The sequence below is a fragment of the Pseudophryne corroboree genome, chromosome 6, assembly GCF_028390025.1.
Source record: "Pseudophryne corroboree isolate aPseCor3 chromosome 6, aPseCor3.hap2, whole genome shotgun sequence".
Lineage (NCBI taxonomy): Eukaryota > Metazoa > Chordata > Amphibia > Anura > Myobatrachidae > Pseudophryne > Pseudophryne corroboree.
Genome location: NC_086449.1, coordinates 173,052,584 through 173,074,903, shown reverse-complemented (window position 1 = coordinate 173,074,903; position 22,320 = coordinate 173,052,584). Strand labels below are relative to the sequence as shown.

The 22,320-nt window shown below is 44.5% G+C and overlaps 1 protein-coding gene across 3 annotated transcripts in view; it reads left to right on the top strand.

The window, feature by feature from the left end:
- Nucleotides 1-22,320, top strand: part of TET3 (tet methylcytosine dioxygenase 3) — a 130,669-nt gene that overhangs the window by 42,674 nt on the left and 65,675 nt on the right. Inside the window, exon 1 of one of the 3 annotated variants that reach the window (XM_063932117.1) lies at nucleotides 9,926-10,487. The exons of the other annotated variants lie outside the window; for them this stretch is intronic. Within the exon in view, the coding sequence (XP_063788187.1) occupies nucleotides 10,398-10,487 (90 nt within the window). The 5' untranslated portion in view covers nucleotides 9,926-10,397. Of the gene's footprint in view, nucleotides 1-9,925; nucleotides 10,488-22,320 lie in introns of those variants that run through there. 3 annotated transcript variants of the gene reach the window in all.

Sequence of the window (22,320 nt, the reverse complement as noted above, 5' to 3'; positions counted from 1 at the left end):
ACAGTCGGTGTATGTGTTCCCTCTTCTGCTTCTCATAACCAAGGTATTGAGAATTATAAGACATAGAGGAGTAAGAACTATACTCGTGGCTCCGGATTGGCCAAGAGGGACTTGGTAACCGGAACTTCAAGAGATGCTCACAGAGGACTAATGGCCTCGGGAGCTAAGAAGGGATTTGCTTTCAGCAAGTACCATGTCTGTTCCAAGAGGAACCGTGGCATCGGCCTTTAAGAAAGGATCTGCTCCAGCAGGGACCTTGTCTGTTCCAAGACTTACCGCGACTGCGTTTGACGGCATGGCGGTTTGAACGCCGGATCCTAAGGGAAAAGGCATTCCGGAAGAGGTCATACCTACCCTGGTCAAAGCCAGGAAGGAGGTGACCGCACAACGTTATCACCACATGTGGTAAAAATATGTTGCGTGGGTGAGGCCAGGAAGGCCCCACGAAAAAATTTCAACTAGGTCGATTTCTGCACTTCCTGCAAACAGGAGTGTCTATGAGCCTCAAATGGGGGTCCATTAAGGTTCAAGTTTCGGCCCTATAGATTTTCTTCCAGAAAGAATTGGCTTCAGTTCCTGAAGTCCAGACGTTTGTCAAGGGAGTATTGCATATACAGCCCTTGTGTGCCTCCAGTGGCACCGTGGGATCTCAACGTAGTGTTGGGATTCCTCAAATCATATTGGTTTGAACCACTCAAATCTGTGGATTTGAAATATCTCACATGGAAAGTGACCATGCTGTTGGCCCTGGCCTCGGCCAGGCGATTGTCAAAATTGGCGGCTTTGTCTTACAAAAGCCCATATTTGATTTTCCATTCGGACAGGGCAGAACTGCGGACTCGTCCCCAGTTTCTTCCTAGGGTGGTGTCAGCGTTTCACCTGAAACAACCTATTGTGGTGCCTGCGGCTACTAGGGACTTGGAGGACTCCAAGTTGCTAGACGTTGTCAGGGCCCTGAAAATATATATATATATATATATATATATAATTCCAGGACGGCTGGAGTCAGAAAGTCTGACTTGCTGTTTATATTGTAGGCACCCAAAAAGCTGGGTGCTCCTGCTTCTAAGCAGACTATTGCTCGTTGGATTTGTAGTACAATTCAGCTTGCACATTCTGTGGCAGGCCTGCCACAGCCAAAATCTGTAAATGCCCATTCCACAAGGAAGGTGGGCTCATCTTGGGCGGCTGCCCGAGGGGTCTCGGCTTTACAACTTTGCCGAGCAGCTACTTGGTCAGGGGCAAACACGTTTGCAAAATTCTACAAATTTGATACCATGGCTGAGGAGGACCTGGAGTTCTCTCATTCGGTGCTGCAGAGTCATCCGCACTCTCCCGCCCGTTTGGGAGCTTTGGTATAATCCCCATGGTCCTGACGGAGTCCCCAGCATCCACTAGGACGTTAGAGAAAATAAGATTTTACTTACCGATAAATCTATTTCTCATAGTCCGTAGTGGATGCTGGGCGCCCATCCCAAGTGCGGATTGTCTGCATTACTTGTACATAGTTATTGTTACAAAAAATCGGGTTATTATTGTTGTGAGCCATCTTTTTTAGAGGCTACTTCATTGTTATCATACTGTTAACTGGGTTCAAATCACAAGTTGTACGGTGTGATTGGTGTGGCTGGTATGAGTCTTACCCGGGATTCAAGATCCTTCCTTATTGTGTACGCTCGTCCGGGCACAGTACCTAACTGAGGCTTGGAGGAGGGTCATAGGGGGAGGAGCCAGTACACACCATGTGATCCTAAAAGCTTGCTTTTGTGCCCTGTCTCCTGCGGAGCCGCTATTCCCCATGGTCCTGACGGAGTCCCCAGCATCCACTACGGACTATGAGAAATAGATTTATCGGTAAGTAAAATCTTATTTTTTTTTATTTAAAGCTTGCTGTCATTTTCTTTCAAACGTCAACGTTTTTCTTTTCACAACTATAGGCGTCTGCATTTAACGAGTTTCTGCACCAGCGAACCTGTCTCCGCTACTATTATGCTCAGGGTAATTGGGGTAACGGTTGTTAGATGCCAACTAGTCTGTTAGACATATACTGATGACATTCTTATGCCGTCAGTATTCTTTTACTTTTTTCCTTGGAAGACGTTGTATGCTCTTCCATTGAGAGATACAGCAGAGGTTTGTGCAGTAAGGGGTGGTAAGGAGCACACTTTTCCTACACAGTATGAAAACTGTGCATGTGATGTCACAGGTCCATAGGGGATCAGTATTATACCAAATTAAAACCAAATCATTTTGATATGTTCATTTGCTGATACAGGTTGAGTATCCCTTATCCAAAATGCTTGGGACCAGAGGTATTTTGGATATCGGATTTTTCCGTATTTTGGAATAATTGCATACCATAATGAGATATCATGGTGATGGGACCTAAGTCCAAGCACAGAATGCATTTATGTTACATATACACCTTATACACACAGTTGGAAGGTAATTTTAGCCAATAATTTTTGTAACTTTGTGCATTGAACAAAGTGTATCTATAGTCACACAATTCATTTATGTTTCATATACTCCTTATACACACAGCCTGAAGATCATTTAATACAATATTTTTAATAACTGTGTGTATTAATCAAAGTTTGTGTACATTGAGCCATCAAAAAACAAAGGTTTCACAATCTCACTCTCACGCAAAAAAGTCTGTATTTCGGAATATTCCGTATTTCGGAATATTTGGATATGGGATACTCAACCTGTACTGGTTTTTCTTCAGTAAAACATGTAAGAACCTGCCTTAGTATATGGCACCCTGGGCTTGTGCTTAAGGATGGCCGAGTTGGAGAGGTAGCTTAGCTAGCACAATACATGCATACCAGTAAAGGGTAAGTGTATTAAATTCAGTTTTAGCTTAACACAAAGGAATTAAACCTTACCCAGCAGTACATTATTTAGCTGGAGGATGACTTGTTCAGGATAGTGCAGCATTGGCAAAGGTATGCAATATTCTGTATTAAAGAGGGTTTTCATAATGTGATGTTTGGTTTTTATTTTTGGCCCCCAGCTTACTCAATAGCTTCATACTGTAAGTTTTTATTAGATTATGTAGTGTGCTCTATAGTATTCAGTACCGGACTAGTCATGATTGAGATTCTTAAAACATTAATGTTCTTGTGCCCACAGGCTCCACTGAGGTAAATTCATGGCCCTACCTATAGTCTTGTACAGTACAGATACTCTCTATATATGCACATATTTGTGTGTGTGTTTTTTTTTGTTAAATATAAAGTTTATTAAAACGTCACAGTGAATAAATACATTGACAAATAAAAATACCATAATAAGCAGTAATGTAACATAGTCGGTAGCCATCGTAATATTCTGTACCTTACAGCACAGTGACCAGTTTTACGGTTAACAGAGGGCTAGTGCGGGGAGGGGAAGGGGGGGGGGGGGGGGGGGCAAGGGAACACCTGACACATGTGCTTATATATTGGAGGAGCGATGTACAGTCCCTGCACTGCACATTCTCCATGCAGTGCAGGGACTGTGCAGCTGCAGCCTTTTCATGCTACAGTATATAATGTGCAGCTCCTACTCCCCGGTGGTCCCTGCGGCCAGCCTCACCTTTAACATGATTAATGGTGCTGGCTGCACTGCTGCTGAGGTCCCTGGCACCTCCTCCCCTTATTGCAGGGTCTCCATCCCTGGGACTCCCAACATCCTCCATGGTGCCGACGCCTCCTTTCCGGTGGCTCCATCCTCAGGACTCCTCACAAGGAAGGCGCCACAGTTGTACCTCAGAGATCTGATTTATAGGTGCCAAATGAGATCATAGCTTCCCCAACCTAAAAATGCGCTGATTCCCATGACAGAAGGGAAAGAGGGAAGGAAGGATCTCCGAAAGGGGGCGGTGTGACAGACCATGAAGAAAGAAGGTTGAGAAGAGTAAGACAGAGACAAATATATAAGAGAGGAGAGAGAGATCCTAAAGAGTTGATATCAATCTCAGATGAGGTAGCTCATCCTAACTCAAATGGGGAGGGAGAGTTTAGCCAGGGGACCTAAACTTTGTCAAAGGATTTGGATGTTGATTAAGCTTACTGGTGATGTATTCTTTACGATGTGTATTCCAAACTTGAGATACTGTTGAATTGAATGAAAGAGGGTCCAGTAAGCGGCTAACTGAGCAGTGGTAGTAGAAACTATGTGGCGTAATAATTCGTTTTGATGCTTAGTTGCTGTTGTGAAACCCAAAGGGAGAAGAAAAAACTTGGGTTTGCATGTTATGGAAATTTGGAGAATGTGGGATATGAGATTGATAACTTCCCACCAGAGATTAAAGGTTTTTGGACATGACCACCAAATGTGAAAGAAAGTTCCTTCAGTGGCGCAGTCTCTCCTACATCTGTTTGATGTATCTGGAAACATGTTACTGAGACATGATGGTACATAGTATCATCTAAACAGCTGGAGGCCGCATTTTACCAGATATGTCACCAATCATCCTCATCCAATGTGACTCCCAAGTCTGTAAAGAGGACGATTCCTCAGTCAACAGTGAATATAAACTGGAGATTAAACCTTTAGTCGAGGATCGTCTAAGGCATAGAGTTTTAAAAGTCACAGCTAGTCTATAATAAAGGTGCTGTTTAGCCTTAGAGTGAAAGTGTCTACGTTGAAGGAATTGTTGTTGTTTTTTTAGAGGGTATGGCCAGCTTAGATTGGAGTTCTGAGAATAGAGGAAAGTCGCCATCCTGAACGTGGTCATTTAAATATCTATTGCCAGCCTCCCTCTAGTAAATAAATGGATTTCCAGATGTACCTGGGGGAAAGTCCGTATTATGAAAAACTGGAACAAATGGGGAAGGATGTGGGGTAATCAGATATTTCCAATTTTCTCAGTCCTACATGTTCGGTGATTGAGCTATAATTAGCTGGGAGGTTATCAATATAGGACGTTGTGGCCTGGGAAGCCAGAGGAGGGACAAGAAAGTAGATGGCCCAAACCATTTTCCTCAATTTCTGCCCAGATTGTTTTGCACTCCAGGATTGCACCATAATACACACTGAGCGAGTTGCACAGCCATATAATATTTAAGTTTAGAATGCTGAGTCCACCACTTTGTGTAGGGCGTTGAAGAATCTTTAGATGAACACGAGCGCCTCCCTGCCCAAATAAAATGGGAAGTGTGAGATTACAGAAATTTAAAGATTTATGAAGATTGTGAGGGTTTGTAAGAGGTAAAGGAGCTGAAGAAGAACATTCATCTTCACTGAATTTCCCATAGCTATCCAGGAGATAAAGTGGTTGGACCAAGAGTCTAGACTACATTTAATTTGAGAAGATAGGGATAATTAGCTTGAAAAAAGTTGGTGCTATCGACGGGTGATACTCAGATATTTTATCTTCTATGTGTGCCAGCTGAGTGAGGTATGCTCTTCCAAAGAAAGGTTAACGGAATTAGAGAGAGAGAGAGCCAACTCCTCAGTTTTACAAATATCAATCTTTTTTTATCCTGAGGGACTGGGTTTGATTACTCAGTGAAATGAGAACATCATTAGCATACAACGCAAGTTTATGTTTGGAAGAATCATCTCTTATTCCAGTAACATTACTGTGAATCCTAGCTGCCAGAGGTTACATGATCAAGGCAAAGACTAATGGAGATAGGAGATAGTCCTGCCTCGTGCCATTGGCAATCCCGAAGTGCAGAGAGAGAACTTGGTTAAAAAGTGGCCTATCGTGTGCGATATAGTGCTACTACACCGTCTAGAAACTTGCCACAAAAACCCATCGCTCTAAGCGCCTCAAATGCAGGAAATACAGTAGGTTGAATGCTTTTTCCGCATCGAGCACTAGGATGAGTGAGGGGAGTTTCTGAGCATGTATGGAGTGAATTAAGTCTATAGCCCTTCTAGTTTTGTCTCTGTCTACCTGGAATAAATCCCACTTAATCCAGGTGGACCATATGAATGAGGAGGGATCCCAAACAATTGGCTAAGATTTTGGCATAAATTTGAAGATCAACATTCAATAGTGAAAATTATGTATAATTAGAGCAATGAATGAGGGCTTTAGCAATATGCGTATATTTGTTATGAGTTTTAGTTGCTGTACTGTGCTGATTGGTTGGTGAAGGCGATATTAAATATTCTTGCATTTTAAGGGACCATTCTCCCTAGTGAACAGGTGTTTGGACAATGGTAGAATACTCAAATTACTTTAACAAAGGTAGCCTTAGACAGATGCTTTATTATTGCTTGGTAATCTGCAAGAGGAATCTGTTGCGAAACACAACTTCCCTGTCAATGAAGTGGTCTCTTGCACATACATCTCACATGTAGGTCTTACCCATCTCTCTAATTTTTTGCTCTCCCACCCCTCACTAGAGGTTCCAATTGAATTTCCGACCAAATAACATTGCATTATATTTAGTTTGGTCCTAACGTTATTGTGTTCCTCTCTGGTGGAAGTATATTATCGTTTCTTGGTTTTTGACACCCAGATGTAATTTGTGATATAGAAAGTGTAACGGGCACTGACATCCTGCTAGAAAGAAAGTTCTGTCAGCTCTCAGCAACTTTCTGGTTTCAGTCTTGCACTAAAGCGAGAGGGAGTTTTACTTTATGGTTTCATACTCCTAGTCGGTCCGCATGACTTTGTTCCTGTTTAGTTTGGTGGATTTCATGTAGAAACACATTAAGAAGCAAAGGGTGGCCGTCCCAGAGCAGAGGGGTTAATTATCAACCAGCATTGCATTGTAGTAATAACCATTTCTCTCGAGGAGCTGATACACAATAATCTGTGCAAGTTACTGTTTCACCTGTGGAATTCAGAGACTGTTAAATTGTAACCCACACTGATCTCATTCCAGTCCTGTTGATTTAATTCAGGTTAAACCGTTTGCTTAAAAATTATAGTATAGTAAATGAACCTGTGGGTTTCTATCTTCAGCTTATTTTTTGTTTTTATGCTGCCTTTCACTTTAAAAGTTTTATTCTTGCATGAAAAAAACACATATTTTTCCCCCCACCTACTGGTACTTTATTCAAACTGTTACTGTATTAAGGATTTTAAAGTAACATTAACCCCCTTCCCACTAAAACCCCTGCTTACGCTTTGTTGATCTAGGCTTCAATCTTATGTCAGGTACAGAGTCTGTTGCCGAAAAGGTTTCTAAAAGCAAAGTATAATCCTGTAATATCTATTGCGTTATTTTTGTTCGCTTCACTTTGGGTTAATCACATTCCAGCCATGTGTCTTACACGGCCACGTGCTGTTGTATGACAACACTTTGTCTCCGCCTTCCACTCAGGACTTCCCAACGAAACAGAGGGCGCAAAACTGGTATGGCAGCGGACAGTGAATAGTTCAGATGTCTATCGTGTTCTGTAAGCGTCCAATTTTAGAAATACAATCGCATCTTTAAAACCCTTTCTGCACCGATAAACTCTAACTTAGGCCTTTACGTCTTGGCCTGATACATTTGCTGATTGAAATGGGTTGAAAAGAGCAGTCGTTTCACATATTTCTATAAAACGCGACATATATTTTAGATACTACAGAAGCTTCTGTTCATTTTGTACCTTGCAAACATACCTAACATGGGGCGGAATAAGGAGAATTCTAAAGCGAGAGTGTACAATTCTTTTATTGATCATATATGCACATTGTTACAGAAATTAATGTTGTGGCGTAGCAAAAGGTAGCATCACACGGGGATTGAATGTTTGTCCGATAAGGCACGGCTGACGGTACCCTTGCTTCCTATGAACCCTGTAGGACAGAGGTTCTCAAACTCTGTCCTCGGGAGCCCACACAGTGCATGTTTTGCAGGTAACCCAGCAGGTGCATAGGTGTATTAATTACTCTCTGACCCATTTTAAAAGATCCACAGGTGGAGCTAATTATTTCACTTGCGATTCTGTGAGGAGACCTGCAAAACATGCACCGTGTGGGCCCCCGAGGACAGAGTTTGACAACCTCTGCTGTAGGATAACCTTTACTTAAGAATTCTGCATCACATAGGAGGCCTTTCTCATTACAGAAAAACACACAGCCCTACCGTGTGAGCCTTGTATGACAGCATAAAGCCTGAAGGCTAGCGAGCAGAAAGGGAATGTCACATTTCAGGCACATGATGGTTTTACTCAGAACTGTCTCTTTAAAAACCAGAAAGACTTGCCAAGCCAATGTTATATTTAAAGTTACAGTGACTTTGTGCAAAAACTTAATTTCATTTGTGAATCTATTTTTGTTTTGTTTCCTCCTCAATAAATTATTTGCCTCCCCTGTGCCGTCAGACCTGGTGACGCATAGCAAAGAATATTTGATATTGGCAATCTACACAGGGTATCCGGTCTCTAGGTCGACAAGACTTAGGTTGACCACTATTTGTCGGCAGTAACTAGGTCGATAGGGTTTCTAGGTCGACAGTGTCTCTAGATCGACATGTTCTAGGTCGACGGGTCAAAAGGTAGACCTGAGTTTTTCACATAAAAAAAAAAAATTGGGGTTCCCGGTCACTGTACGGCGAAAACGACCTGAAAAAGATTTTTTAAAAACTCATGTCGACCTTTTGACCTGTCGACCAATAGTGGTCGACCTAGACACTGTCGACCTAAGTGTGGTCGAACCTTCAATACCACACCCCTACACAGGACAGAATACAGTGCATACAGTCGTTATACATACGGTGTCCAGGGTTACGCTGTACAGTAGGAACTTAACTGTTTCATGCAGATTTTAGAATGTGAAACCTAGATATGTTTTTTGGTCTACGTCTTCATCTAGTTATTTTGGGTGGATTTTGATGCATGGAATCTTGGCTTTTGGGATACAGATGTCCATACTAGACATTTTGTTATTTGATGTCATTCTTTGAATAATGCCGTCCTCTCCTTGCTTCTGTATATGAAGATTTTGGTAGGGTTTGGTTGCAGCGCCTTTAATAAGGTGTGTGCAGTGTTTGCTTTTGAGTATGTCCTGTCCATTTGCGAGTATCTCTCAAGCTGGGTGGGTTATTTATAAAAAGTCAAGTGTCTCTGTTTTTATGAGTTAAATGTGCAAGATAGTCAGTCCTAAATGGTCTGCTTCTGAAATATAACCCTTGTCATATGACCAATAGATTGCTACATATACTCTACTAGAGTGTGCATCTAGCGTTTACCCCTCCTATAGACTATATCTATCTGGCAGAGTGGCTGTATGCAGTCCTCTGCTTACATTAGGCTCCCGCTAATGAGACACCAGCCTGGTGTCATTGGGCAAAGACCAAGTAGCGGGACATGAATGAGTTTGACAGCTGAGTGCTAGACAGTCGCTGCACTTGATATGTAGCAGATGATTAGACACTAGGTAGCGGCTACACTTGAAAAATAAACACTTGTCTATTTTCTGGAGGGTAAAGTCCTGAAGCAGGTGTCCACGGATTTGTACATAACCTTTTTCATTTGTTTACAAGTGGCATCAAAATCTTCAGCAAATTTTATACAAATGTGTACATAAAATGTGGCCAGTGGGTTTATATCTGGAAGAGCTGAAGCCCAGTCATCTCTTTTCCTGTTTATCAAGCTTGCCTGTAATTTTACTTGGAGGTAACGTGTCTGTCCTATAGGACGTTCACTATCCACTTAAGTGTACAGGCATGGTTTGTGATCTGTCATGTAACAACTAGAAGTAACATTCTGAAAAACAATGCTCGGAGGTTTTCAGCTATTCCAAAGTAATGTCCTCTCCCCATATAATGCAGCATGCTCCCCGTTCATGCCGTAGCAATCCGTAGTTCCAGTGCTGCGGAGGAGCCATCTTATTATGGCATTACCCTAGCAGAAAGTATAGCCCTTTGCGCTACGGAGCCAGTGGCACAAGTTCCCTGATTGGCAGGCTGCGTTACGTAACCGTGGAAGGACGGACTCCGCTTTATCTGCCAGTGCTTCCCAGATTACATCATAAGGGATGATGGAACTAGAAGCTAGGACAGAATGGGAGCCCTCTCTGCCTTTCCGCAACCTCTGTGCCAGGGAGAAGTGAAATTCAAAGCCGAAAGACAACCGTTCGGAGAGAGCGGAGAAAACCTGCTTATATTTCCCACCCTTCCGCCCTCAGCAAGCCTGATTTTAGGGAGGGAGACGAACAGAGAGTTAAAGTAGCTGCAGCACCACTCTGTTCCTTTAAATGGGTAGAAACTAACACATCAGGCCACCGGGCGCAGCAGAATGCTTGATCTGATTCTGCTGCCATATAGCTGTTGTCTATGCCCACCTTTTAGCGACCATTCTCTCTGTAGTTTGCAGCAGAGCCAGCCTGTGTGCTGCTTGCAGAATGTACGTGTGCTGTTTGACAGGGCTAATGGCCCCTACAGCTGTTAGAAGGGGGGAGGGCGAGGTGTGTGTAGGCTGAATCTCTAAGCAGCTTCCTGCTCACCACTTCTACTCTCATGTCCTTTAAAGCCCCAGGACTCCTCTTCCTTCTCGTGCTTCCTCATTTTCTTTTTTTCTTTTTTTGTTTTCCGCTGGATCGTTGCAATGTAAGTTTCATCTCTGTTCGTTGTTTTATGAATGTTGCTTATCCCAGCCGCTGGGCCCTATTTAATCTCTTCATCTGTTTCATCCAAGTCTAACAAAATAGCTGTTAGCAGTGAAAGGGTTAAAGAGCTTTGATCTGTCCTGGCGACAGCGATTCACCTTGTGCGTTGAAATTTGTAAGGTCCTGTGCTCAATTATAGTTGCACTGGATGCTGGAAGCACCTGTGCTGTGCCAAGGCTTTTAAGTCATTGAGAATAGTACAAGGGTATCTTCTGAGTACAGTTCATTTTGCTACAAGGAGTACTGACACTTTACATGCCATGAGAAACGTTTGCTCTGCACCCATGGCGTTGCAGCTTGGCCTTTGTGGAGCAGTTGTGTGTTTTTTTTTTTTCTTTTGTGCATTATTTATTTAGGTTTTTGCAAAAATAACTTGTTTTGGTATTTACAATTTTTTTTAAAATTAGGTTTATTATTATTTTATACTTGTATGGTTCAAAGAAATGCTATATGAAATGAAATAAGCCTTTTATGTAGGTAATGTTTGCTAATATGATATGCAAGCTTGTCGGGATCAGCAATATTTCAGTGGTAAACATTTTCCTTCCAGTAGAATGACTGCTGGGACATAATGCAGAGCTGTGTTGCTGCTGGAGATGGCAGTTTGGTGGCTATTTGTGGAGATGCAGCATTTGTACATGGCTGACTTTCATTGTGCTTCATCACAGCAGACAAAGAGGCAGCAGATGATGGAGTCTGATGGCTGCTGTAGGATTTTCCTGACTCTCTTTTGCAGGAAAATGTTGCTTACACCCATACAGCTTCAGTTACACACAGAACTACTTCTTCAAAAAAATAAATACAAATAAAAAGAATTGAAGAAATGCACATTACAGTTGTAACATCAACAGTATACATATGCTATAAATTTCTCCAGTTCTGCCATTTGAAACTGTCCAGAATCTGCTTTCTGGGGCTTGGCAACAGATTGGTTTGTAATTGTTTTATAATCTCGATCATGGCAGATGTATTTTACCATTAGTGACCATAATCTTGTTGCTTTACAAAAATGTTGTTTTTTTGGGTACTCCAACTTTCCTGGCTACACTAAGTATTTATTAGAATCAATCTTACTGGACCAATGATCCTCATGTATCAAACTCCCATTATCCTATAGATTGTAAACCTATTAGCAAGTCCATCTTGCTACTTTTTGTCTGTTAATACGGGTTGGGCCTGAAATGCCGGCGGTCAGAAAACCGACACGGCATCCTGATGGTTAGAATCTCGGCAGGTGTTGGATAAGTATGCTAACCCTCCCGTAGCCTAAACCTAACCCCCCATTATCCTAAACCTAACCCACTCCCCCCAAAGCCTGACCCTCCCCCGCAAGAAAAACCTAAACCCCCACCCTACTCCCGCTTCTTGCCCCTCCTGCGGCCCATTAGTCACTCATTTAGGATCCTGACTGTCTATGCCGGCGTCTGGTTTGTGACCTCAATCGGGGTGCTGGCACCGGCATTCCAAGCAGTATAGGGATTCTGGCATCTGTATTTTGACTGCCAGGAATCCTGACCGGATCCCGTTAATACAAAGTCTTAAGATGTGTACACGCTGTGTGATCTATCGTTCAATATATCATTCTGACGCTGATCAGAACAATTTATCGTACCCCATGTAGGCTGTACCCACTGGCATATTTATAATGGGTGTAGTGTGTGTGGTGCACACAGGTCCCTGGAGGTATAGGGGGGCCCACACTGCACACCCATTAATTTAAATACTTACACTCTGGGGTCCCGCGGCGCAGCAGCAGTGCCGCAGAAATCACTGGGCAAATGGCGCAGTGCCATTTTCCTGGTGATTTGCGCAGTTTGAAAACCGCTGGGAAAATGTCCGCCGTGCCATTTTCCCGGTGATTTGCGCATGCGCTCTAGGCTCTGTGACAGAGAGGAGGGTGCTCAGACAGATCCTGCACACGGGCGGCCTCCTCTCTAAAAACGCCCCTGACTGTACCCCAATCTGTCCTTCCCGGCCATTGTTCATTGCATCATTCCATTGGACTGCATGTCCGATGGGACGATTCCACAGCCGAGCATGTAACGATACATTACATCGTTACATTGCATCATTGGGTTGCACAGTGGGAAGGTGTGTACCCAGCTTTATTTTATTACTCTTTCTTTATAGATCTAAATCGCTGTGGAATATAAATATGGTTCTCTACTTTGGTCTTATAGAGATCAAACAACAAGATAAAAGGGTTGAACACATGGGTGATACAGATTTTAGCTTCCTGTATATAGAAAGTAGCATTTTGACAGCAGCTAAGAACCACTTGGCCCATCTAGTCTGCCCATGTACACACACACTTACATACTACACTTTTTGTTGGGAGCCCCATTAACCTACCAGATGTTTTTGGTGTGTGGGAGGAAACCAGAGTACCTGGAGGAAACCGACGTAAGTATGGGAGAATATACAAACTCCACACAGTTAATACTGTGGTGGAAATCAAACCCACAACCTCAGTGCTGTGAGACAGTAATGCTAACCATTACACCATCCGTGCTGCCCATATCTTCCTCATCTGTGCTTTTTGCTTGTGGAGTTACAACATTAAGAAGGCTCCAGTTTGCCCCCACATTTAGTAAGATTACAGCTGTCACTAACATACAATCTTTCTCTTGCTGCCACCACAAAGGATTGCTACAGATCTCTTCTATCCATGTGGGCAGCTGTCTGGAAGTCTGACATACCAGATAATGCCAGCCCATGATTTGTAGCCTGGTCATTCCATGTAAGTTCAACCAGGCGTGTCCATGTCCACCACACATCTGATTTTTATGATTTTTTTTTTTAGTTGAGAGGATGTAAAAAAAGCTATTTCTGCCAAATATCTCGACTGTCTGACAATTTGTCTATTAAATATTGATTTTTCAATTTATTAAACTATTTACTAATCGCGGCTTCTTTATCCAGTTTATTTGTAGTATCACAGGTGTTTATTAAGTAATGACCACAAAATCTGCACTCCTGTGGTAACTCTTCCTCTGAATCCAAAACTCCAAACCAAATCACGCTATCTACCTTACGTTTCGAGTTAGGGCGAAAACGCAAGTTTTTTGAAAATCCTTTAAAACGCTAGGTTCAATCAACATTAGATACCCCAATTTTTTTGGGGTGCTTAACAAAGGTATATATTATTCCCACACAAAAAAATCAGTATGGTACTCTTTCATAGTGGAGAGAAAAAAAAAATCATGAAGTTGATGTTCAATTACTTTTGTACCGCATACATAATTAATACAAGAAACCATGAAATTTAAAAACTTAAACATAACTTGAGTCCATAACTTAAGTGGAGTCAACAATCACATTATCTTTTCCTTGTTTGGAACCTGTTGTAACGGTCTGTAATTTTCCTTAAAGTGTCAGCAGACAATGCCTTCCAGTACTTACTTGGATAGTGGGCACATCCTTTTATTCACATCCCCTGTGTAACGGAACAAAACACTGAAGGCCAGGACAACACATTTGTTGATTGGTTTCGTTTCATGAAGTATACCAGCACATCTTGTTCCTCCTCATTACATTAAATAATATACCCAATGTACCAGATGTTATTGTACACTGCTGCTATGTATGTTCCATGTTGCAGATCACTTTTGTCTAAATTTTTTGTGACTGTGGTCATAGTGACACTAAAGGGGTTATGCAATTAGCCACAGTAAATTAACGCAGCTAATTTTCCTGCCGGGGTCTATCCAATTAGCCCCGTAAAGCCAAGGAAAGCCAAATACACAGAAAGGGGGATGTTTCTACCAAAAACACACAGGTTTCACTGAACCTGTTTGTTTTTGGAAAATAATGTTTTTTGTTTTTTTTTACAGGCGACCGAATTGGATAGCCTGTAAAAAAAATATGGGTGAACAATCACCCAATGTATTTTCACCTGTAATTGGATTCTCCCTAAACTGTGGTTCCTGCTATCTTCATGACGTCTTATGACAATCGGAGTATGTGTAGTTCATCATAACTAATAGTGATTGTAACCAATTTACTTTGGTCGGTGTGGACCCACTGCTTATATACAATTGTGTCCTCATCCTACATGTCACTATAATGAAAAAGTTTGTAACTATTTTCGGAAGTTCTTCCAGACCTGGGCATTTGTCACATCGATAAAGCAAAACAGTTTTTGAGGCGGAAGAACAAATAAGGATTTCAGTTAGGTCTTTATAGTCCATCTTTAGTGGTAGAGCAGCAACCAATAAATTTTTTACATTTTGGTGAGTTTCGCAAACACACACAATGCATACCTCTTGCAGCAACGCTAACTAACACACCATGTAGGTCGTAAGGAACAAACCTTAGACAATCTAAATGAATGTCTGGAAAACTGTATTTAAAAGCAAGATAAAGCTCTTTCAAGTTTACTAAGAGTAGCCTTTTCTGTTTGAATACTTTTTCCTTCTGGAACTTTTACAGAAACAGACTTTCTTTCCATGGCACATCGAGAATGTTCATCATCTTCGCAAAACTGCTGTACCTGATGAACAATTTGTACAGGAAGGGCTTTTCCTCTATATTTCTCTGACGTCCTAAGTGGATGCTGGGACTCCGTAAGGACCATGGGGAATAGCGGCTCCGCAGGAGACTGGGCACAACTAAAGAAAGCTTTAGGACTACCTGGTGTGCACTGGCTCCTCCCACTATGACCCTCCTCCAGACCTCAGTTAGAATCTTGTGCCCGGCTGAGCTGGATGCGCACTAGGGGCTCTCCTGAGCTCCTAGAAAGAAAGTATATTTTAGGTTTTTTATTTTACAGTGAGATCTGCTGGCAACAGACTCACTGCAGCGAGGGACTAAGGGGAGAAGAAGCGAACCTACCTAACTGGTGGTAGCTTGGGCTTCTTAGGCTACTGGACACCATTAGCTCCAGAGGGATCGACCACAGGACCCGACCTCGATGTTCGGTCCCGGAGCCGCGCCGCCGGCCCCCTTACAGAGCCAGAAGCAAGAAGTGTTCCGGAAAATCGGCGGCAGAAGACTTCTATCTTCAACAAGGTAGCGCACAGCACTGCAGCTGTGCGCCATTGCTCCTCATGCACACCTCACACTCCGGTCACTGATGGGTGCAGGGCGCTGGGGGGCGGGCGCCCTGAGGGCAATATAATACACCTTGGCTGGCAAATCATCACAATATATAGTCCCAGGGCTATATATGTGATAAATTACCCCTGCCAGAATCCATGAAAAAAGCGGGAGAAAAGTCAGCTGAAAAAGGGGCGGGGCTATCTCCCTCAGCACACTGGCGCCATTTTTTCTTCACAGTGCAGCTGTAAGACAGCTCCCCAGGCTCTCCCCTGTAGTTTTCAGGCTCAAAGGGTTAAAAAGAGAGGGGGGGCACTAAATTTAGGCGCAATATGTGTATACAAGTAGCTATTGGGGGAAAAATCACTCAGTTATAGTGTTAATCCCTGCATTATATAGCGCTCTGGTGTGTGCTGGCATACTCTCTCTCTGTCTCCCCAAAGGACTTTGTGGGGTCCTGTCCTCAGTCAGAGCATTCCCTGTGTGTGTGCGGTGTGTCGGTACGGCTGTGTTGACATGTTGGATGAGGAAGGTTACGTGGAGGCGGAGCAGAGGCCGATAAATGGGATGTCGCCCCCTGTGGGGCCGACACCAGAGTGGATGGATGTGTGAAAGGTATTAACCGACAATGTCAACTCCTTACATAAAAGGCTGGATGACGTAACAGCTGTGGGACAGCCGGCTTCTCAGCCCGCGCCTGCCCAGGCATCTCAAAGGCCATCAGGGGCTCAAAAAACGCCCGTTACCTCAGATGGCAGACACAGATGTCGGCACGGAGTCTGACTCCAGTGTCGACGAGGTTGAGACATATACACAATCCACTAGGAACATCCGTTGCATGATCTCAGCAATGAAAAATGTGTTACACATTTATGACATGAACCCAAGTACCACATAAAAGGGGTTTTATGTTTGGGGAGAAAAAGCAGCCAGTGTTTTGTTCCCCTATCAGATGAGTGAATGAAGTGTGTAAAGAGTGGGTTCCCCCGATAAGAAAATGGTTATTTCTAAAAATTTACTGCTGGCGTACCCTTTCCCGCCAGAGGATAGGTCACGTTGGGAGATATCCCCTAGGGTGGATAAGGCGCTCACACGTTTGTCAAAAAAAGGTGGCACTGCCGTCTTGGGATACGGCCACTTTGAAGGAGCCTGCTGATAAAAAGCAGGAGACTATCCTGAAGTCTGTATATACACACTCAGGTACTATACTGAGACCTGCATTTGCCTCAGCAAAAATAGTGCTGCTGCAGCGTGGTCTGATACCCTGTCAGATAATATTAATACCCTAGACAGGGATAATATTTTGCGAACATAGAGCATATTAAAGACGTCGTCTTATATATGAAGGATGCACAGAGGGATATTTGCCGGCTGGCATCCAGAATTAATGCAATATCCATTCTGCCAGGAGGGTAGTAGAGACCCGGCAGTGGACAGGTGATGCTGCCTTTAAAAGGCACATGGAGATTCTGCCTTATAAGGGTGAGGAATTGTTTGGGGATGGTCTCTGGGACCTCGTATCCACAGCAACAGCTGGGAAGAAAATTTTTTACCTCAGGTTTCCTCACAGCCTAAGAAAGCACCGTATTTTCAGGTACAGTCCTTTCGGCTTCAGAAAAGCAAGCGGGTCAAAGGCGCTTACTTTCTGCACAGAGACAAGGGAAGAAGGAAAAAGCTGCACCAGACAGCCAGTTCCCAGGATCAAAAATCTTCCCCTGCTTCCTCTGAGTCCACCGCATGACGCTGGGGCTCCACAGGTGGAGACAGGTGCGGTGGGGGGCGCGTCTCGGGAACTTCAGGGACCAGTGGGCTTGCCCACAGGTGGATCCCTAGGTTCTGCAAGTAGTATCACAGGGATACAGGCTGGAGTTCGAGGCGACTCCCCCTCGCCGTTACCTCACATCAGCCTTGCCTGCTGCCCTCGGAGAAAGGGAGGTAGTACTGGCGGCAATTCACAAGCTGTACTTCCAGCAGGTGAAATCAAGGTACCCCTCCTTCAACAAGGCCGGGGTTACTATTCCAAAATGTTGTGGTACCGAAACCAGACGGTTCGGTGAGACCCATTCTAAAATTGAAATCCTTGAACACTTATATACGAAGGTTCAAGTTCAAAATGGAATCGCTCAGGGCGATTATTGCAAGCCTGGAGAATTTCATGGTATCACTGGACATCAAGGATGCTTACCTGCATGTCCCTATTTACCCTCTTCACCAGGAGTACCTCAAAATTGTGGTACAGGATGGTCATTACCAATTCCAGACGTTGCCGTTGGTCTGTCCCCGGCACCGAGGGTATTTACCAAGGTAATGGCCGAAATAATTATCCCGTGCTTGGACGATCTCCTTATAAAGGCGAGGTCCAGGGAGCAGTTGTTCGTCGGAGTAGCACTATCTCGGGAAGTGCTACAACAGCACGGCTGGATTCTGAATATTCCAAAGTCGCAGCTGGTTCCTACGACGCGTCTACTGTTCCTGGGTATGGTTCTGGACACAGAACAGGATAAAAAGGGTTTCTCCCGGAGGAGAAGTCCTAGGAGTTGTCGTCTCTAGACAGAGACCTCCTTATACAAATACAGGTGTCGGTGCATCAATGCACGCGAGCCCTGGGAAAGATGGTAGCTTCTTACGAAGAAATTCCATTCGCCAGGTCCCATGCAAGGATCTTCCAGTGGGATCTGTTGGACAAGTGGTCCGGGTCGCATCTTCAGATGCATCGGCGGATAACCCTGTCTCCAAGGGCCAGGGTGTCGCTGTTGTGGTGGCTGCAGAGTGCTCATCTTCTAGGGGGCCGCAGATTCGGCATACAGGACTGGGTCCTGGTGACCACGGATGCCAGCCTTCGAGGCTGGGGGGCAGTCACAAAGGGAAGAAACTTCCAAGGACTATGGAAAAGTCAGGAGACTTCCCTACACATAAATATTCTGGAACTAAGGGCCATTTACAAGGCCCTAAGTCAGGCTAGACCCCTGCTTCAACACCGGCCGGTGCTGATCTAGTCAGACAACATCACGGCGGTCGCTCATGTAAACCGACAGGGCGGCACAAGAAGCAGGATGGCGATGGCAGGAGCCACAAGGATTCTCCGATGGGCGGAAAATCATGTGTTAGCACTGTCAGCAGTGTTCATTCCCGGAGTGGACAACTGGGAAGCAGACTTTCTCAGCAGACACGACCTCCACCCGGGAGAGTGGGGACTTCATCCAGAAGTCTTCCAAATGATTGTACACCGTTGGGAAAGGCCACAGGTGGACATGATGGCGTCCCGCCTCAACAAAAAGCTACAAAGATATTGCGCCAGGTCAAGGGACCCTCAGGCGATAGCTGTGGACGCTCTGGTAACACCGTGGGTGTACCAGTCGGTGTATGTGTTCCCTTCTCTGCCTCTCTTACCCAGGGTAATGAGAATAATAAGAAGGAGAGGAGTAAGAACTATACTCATTGTTCCGGATTGGCCAAGAAGAGCTTGGTACCCAGAACTCCAAGAAATGATCTCAGAGGACCCATGGCCTCTGCCGCTCAGACAGGACTTGCTGCAGCAGGGGGCCTGTCTGTTCCAAGACGTACCGCGGCTGCATTTGACGGCATGGCGGTTGAACGCCGGAACCTGAAGGAAAAGGCCATTCCGGAGGAAGTTATCCCTACGCTAATTAAAGCTAGGAAAGAAGTGAACGCAAACCATTATCACCGCATATGGCGGAAATATGTTGCGTGCTGTGAGGCCAGGAAGGCCCCAAAGGAGGAATATCAGCTAGGTCGATTTCTGCACTTCCTACAGTCAGGGTGACTATGGGCCTAAAATTGGGTTCCATTAAGGTCCAGATTTCGGCTCTATCGATTTTCTTCCAAAATAGAACTGGCTTCACTGCCTGAAGTTCAGACTTTTGTTAAGGGAGTGCTGCATAGTCAGCCCCCGTTTGTGCCTCCAGTGGCACCGTGGGATCTCAACGTGGTGTTGGATTTCCTGAAGTCGCATTGGATTGAGCCACTTAAATCTGTGGAGCTACGATACCTCACGTGGAAAGTGGTCATGCTGTTGGCCTTGGCGTCGGCCAGGCGTGTATCAGAATTGGCGGCTTTGTCATGCATTAGCCCTTATCTGTTTTTTTATATGGATAAGGCGGAATTGAGGACTCGTTCCCAATTCTTTCCTAAGGTGGTTTCAGTTTTTCATGTGAACCAACCTATTGTGGTGCCTGCGGCTACTTGGGACTTGGAGGATTCCAAGTTACTGGACGTAGTCAGGGCCCTGAAAAGTATATGTTTCCAGGACGGCTGGAGTCAGGAAAACTGACTCGCTATTTCTCCTTTATGCACCCAACAAGCTGGGTGCTCCTGCTTCTAAGCAGACTATTGCTCGCTGGATCTGTAGCACGATTCAACTTGCACATTCTGCGGCTGGACTGCCGCACCCTAAATCTGTACAAGCCCATTCCACGAGGAAAGTGGGCTCTTCTTGGGCGGCTGCCCGAGGGGTCTCGGCTTTACAAATTTGCCGAGCTGTTACTTGGTCGGGTTCAAACATTTTTGCAAGAGTCTACAAGTTTGATACCCTGGCTGAGGAGGACCTAGAGTTTGCTCATTCGGTGCTGCAGAGTCATCCGCACTCTCCCGCCCGTTTGGGAGCTTTGGTATAATCCCCATGGTCCTTACGGAGTCCCAGCATCCACTTAGGACGTCAGAGAAAATAAGATTTTACTCACCGGTAAATCTATTTCTCGTAGTCCGTAGTGGATGCTGGGCGCCCATCCCAAGTGCGGATTGTCTGCAATACTTGTTTATAGTTATTGCCTAACTGAAGGGTTATTGTTGAGCCATCTGTTGAGAGGCTCAGTTATATTTCATACTGTTAACTGGGTATAGTATCACGAGTTATACGGTGTGATTGGTGTGGCTGGTATGAGTCTTACCCGGGATTCAAAATCCTTCCTTATTGTGTCAGCTCTTCCGGGCACAGTATCCTAACTGAGGTCTGGAGGAGGGTCATAGTGGGAGGAGCCAGTGCACACCAGGTAGTCCTAAAGCTTTCTTTAGTTGTGCCCAGTCTCCTGCGGAGCCGCTATTCCCCATGGTCCTTACGGAGTCCCAGCATCCACTACGGACTACGAGAAATAGATTTACCGGTGAGTAAAATCTTATTTTTTCAGGTTCTGCCAGTATGCCATGGGGTTCTTTAAGTTTTCTTGATTGTTTTACCGTGTATTCTGTGACATTAAACAGTCCGCCCTGCATGTCAGGCCCCCCACACCCGTGCGCACACACACACCCCACTCCCCCACAGGTACAAAAGCTTTTGTACCTGACAAGTAACTCCCTGCCAGCGCAGTTCCTACGTGCTGGCAGGGGGCTAACGCCGCATCCCGGGTTGCAGCGGCTGCGTGTGACATCACGAGCTGCCGCGGACCGCCCCCCCCCCCCCCCCCAACAGTCCGGACACGCCTCCGTTGTCCACACTGCGCCCTGCCAACGGTGTACTAATGCCGTTGGCACGTCCCCTCCCTCCCCGCGACTGCCTCTGCCTGTCAATCAGGCAGAGGCGATCGCACCAGTGAGATGCTTTCTCATCTCACTGGCTGCACATGCAGAGTGCGCCCGCCGTGTGTGTGCACTGCGCATAGTAATTCAGACTGCGATCGCTGCTGTGCAGTATGAATTACCCCCTTAAATGTGCGTGACTGCATCGCCCGTTCTTGGGATTGGGCAGAGCATACCTACAGTGGAAACACGCAAGATACGCCCCACAGACATATTTTGAACTTTACATCAGTCTCTTAAAGTAAGACTGGAGTTGACCAATGTTCATTATGGTGTAAGACCATGTACTTTAATACTTAGCACGACATTTTAAAGCCTGCTAAATGTGCTTTGACAAAGCTCGTGTGACAAATGCCAGTGAATGGACTGACACACAGACACTTTCTGCCAAGCGCTCGCTTTGCTATGTGTCAATTTTGGCATTGAATGCAGCGTTCGCAAGAGTTAACATTAGATACAATGCATTATGATTCAATGGAATGCCTCATTAAGGAACTAGTACACTCTGCTGCAGAAATCTTTGAGACCCTTTAATGCAACATGCTTCTAACTCGCTTTTAAATCAGAGCAGTGTTTTGTCTAGGATCTTCCATAGTGTGCATTTTTAAACACCTGTATCGAGAGCTCTAAACTAGTAATGGTCTTTCTTTTCCTTGAAAGGCTCTGATAAATCCAGTGATCATCCATACCACATTCCTAGACAGTGATTTGTATCATCCTCATCATTGGTTATTATTAGACGGCACATATTCCCATAAATACTGTCGCTTTGACAAGTAATGTATAGGACTTTCACCTGCTCCACTTTGCCTTGGCAATATTACTCGTCTCCCAGTAATGTATAGGCTGCTCTCTCATGACTATTGCTCCTGCCCAGTTTAAGGTTGATAAATCTGCTGTTGATTCTTGATACATCTGTAACCATATTTTATGGTAGGTCCAGTATATTTAAAATATAAGGACAAGCAGTGGGAAAAATAACCTGCATTGACTGTAAGAGGGATGTAATTTACCACAATTTCTCTGATGTTTACCATCAACATTTTCCCTCAAGACCCATGAGTTGTGTAACTGAGCGATTTCATCTCTGTGACTAATAACACACAACCTACAGTAAGTGGTGTTTGAGCTTTCCAGCCACAGCACAAATAACCGAAGTTGACTTTCCTATTTCTCATTCTCTTGAAAGAATTCTATACAAAGTT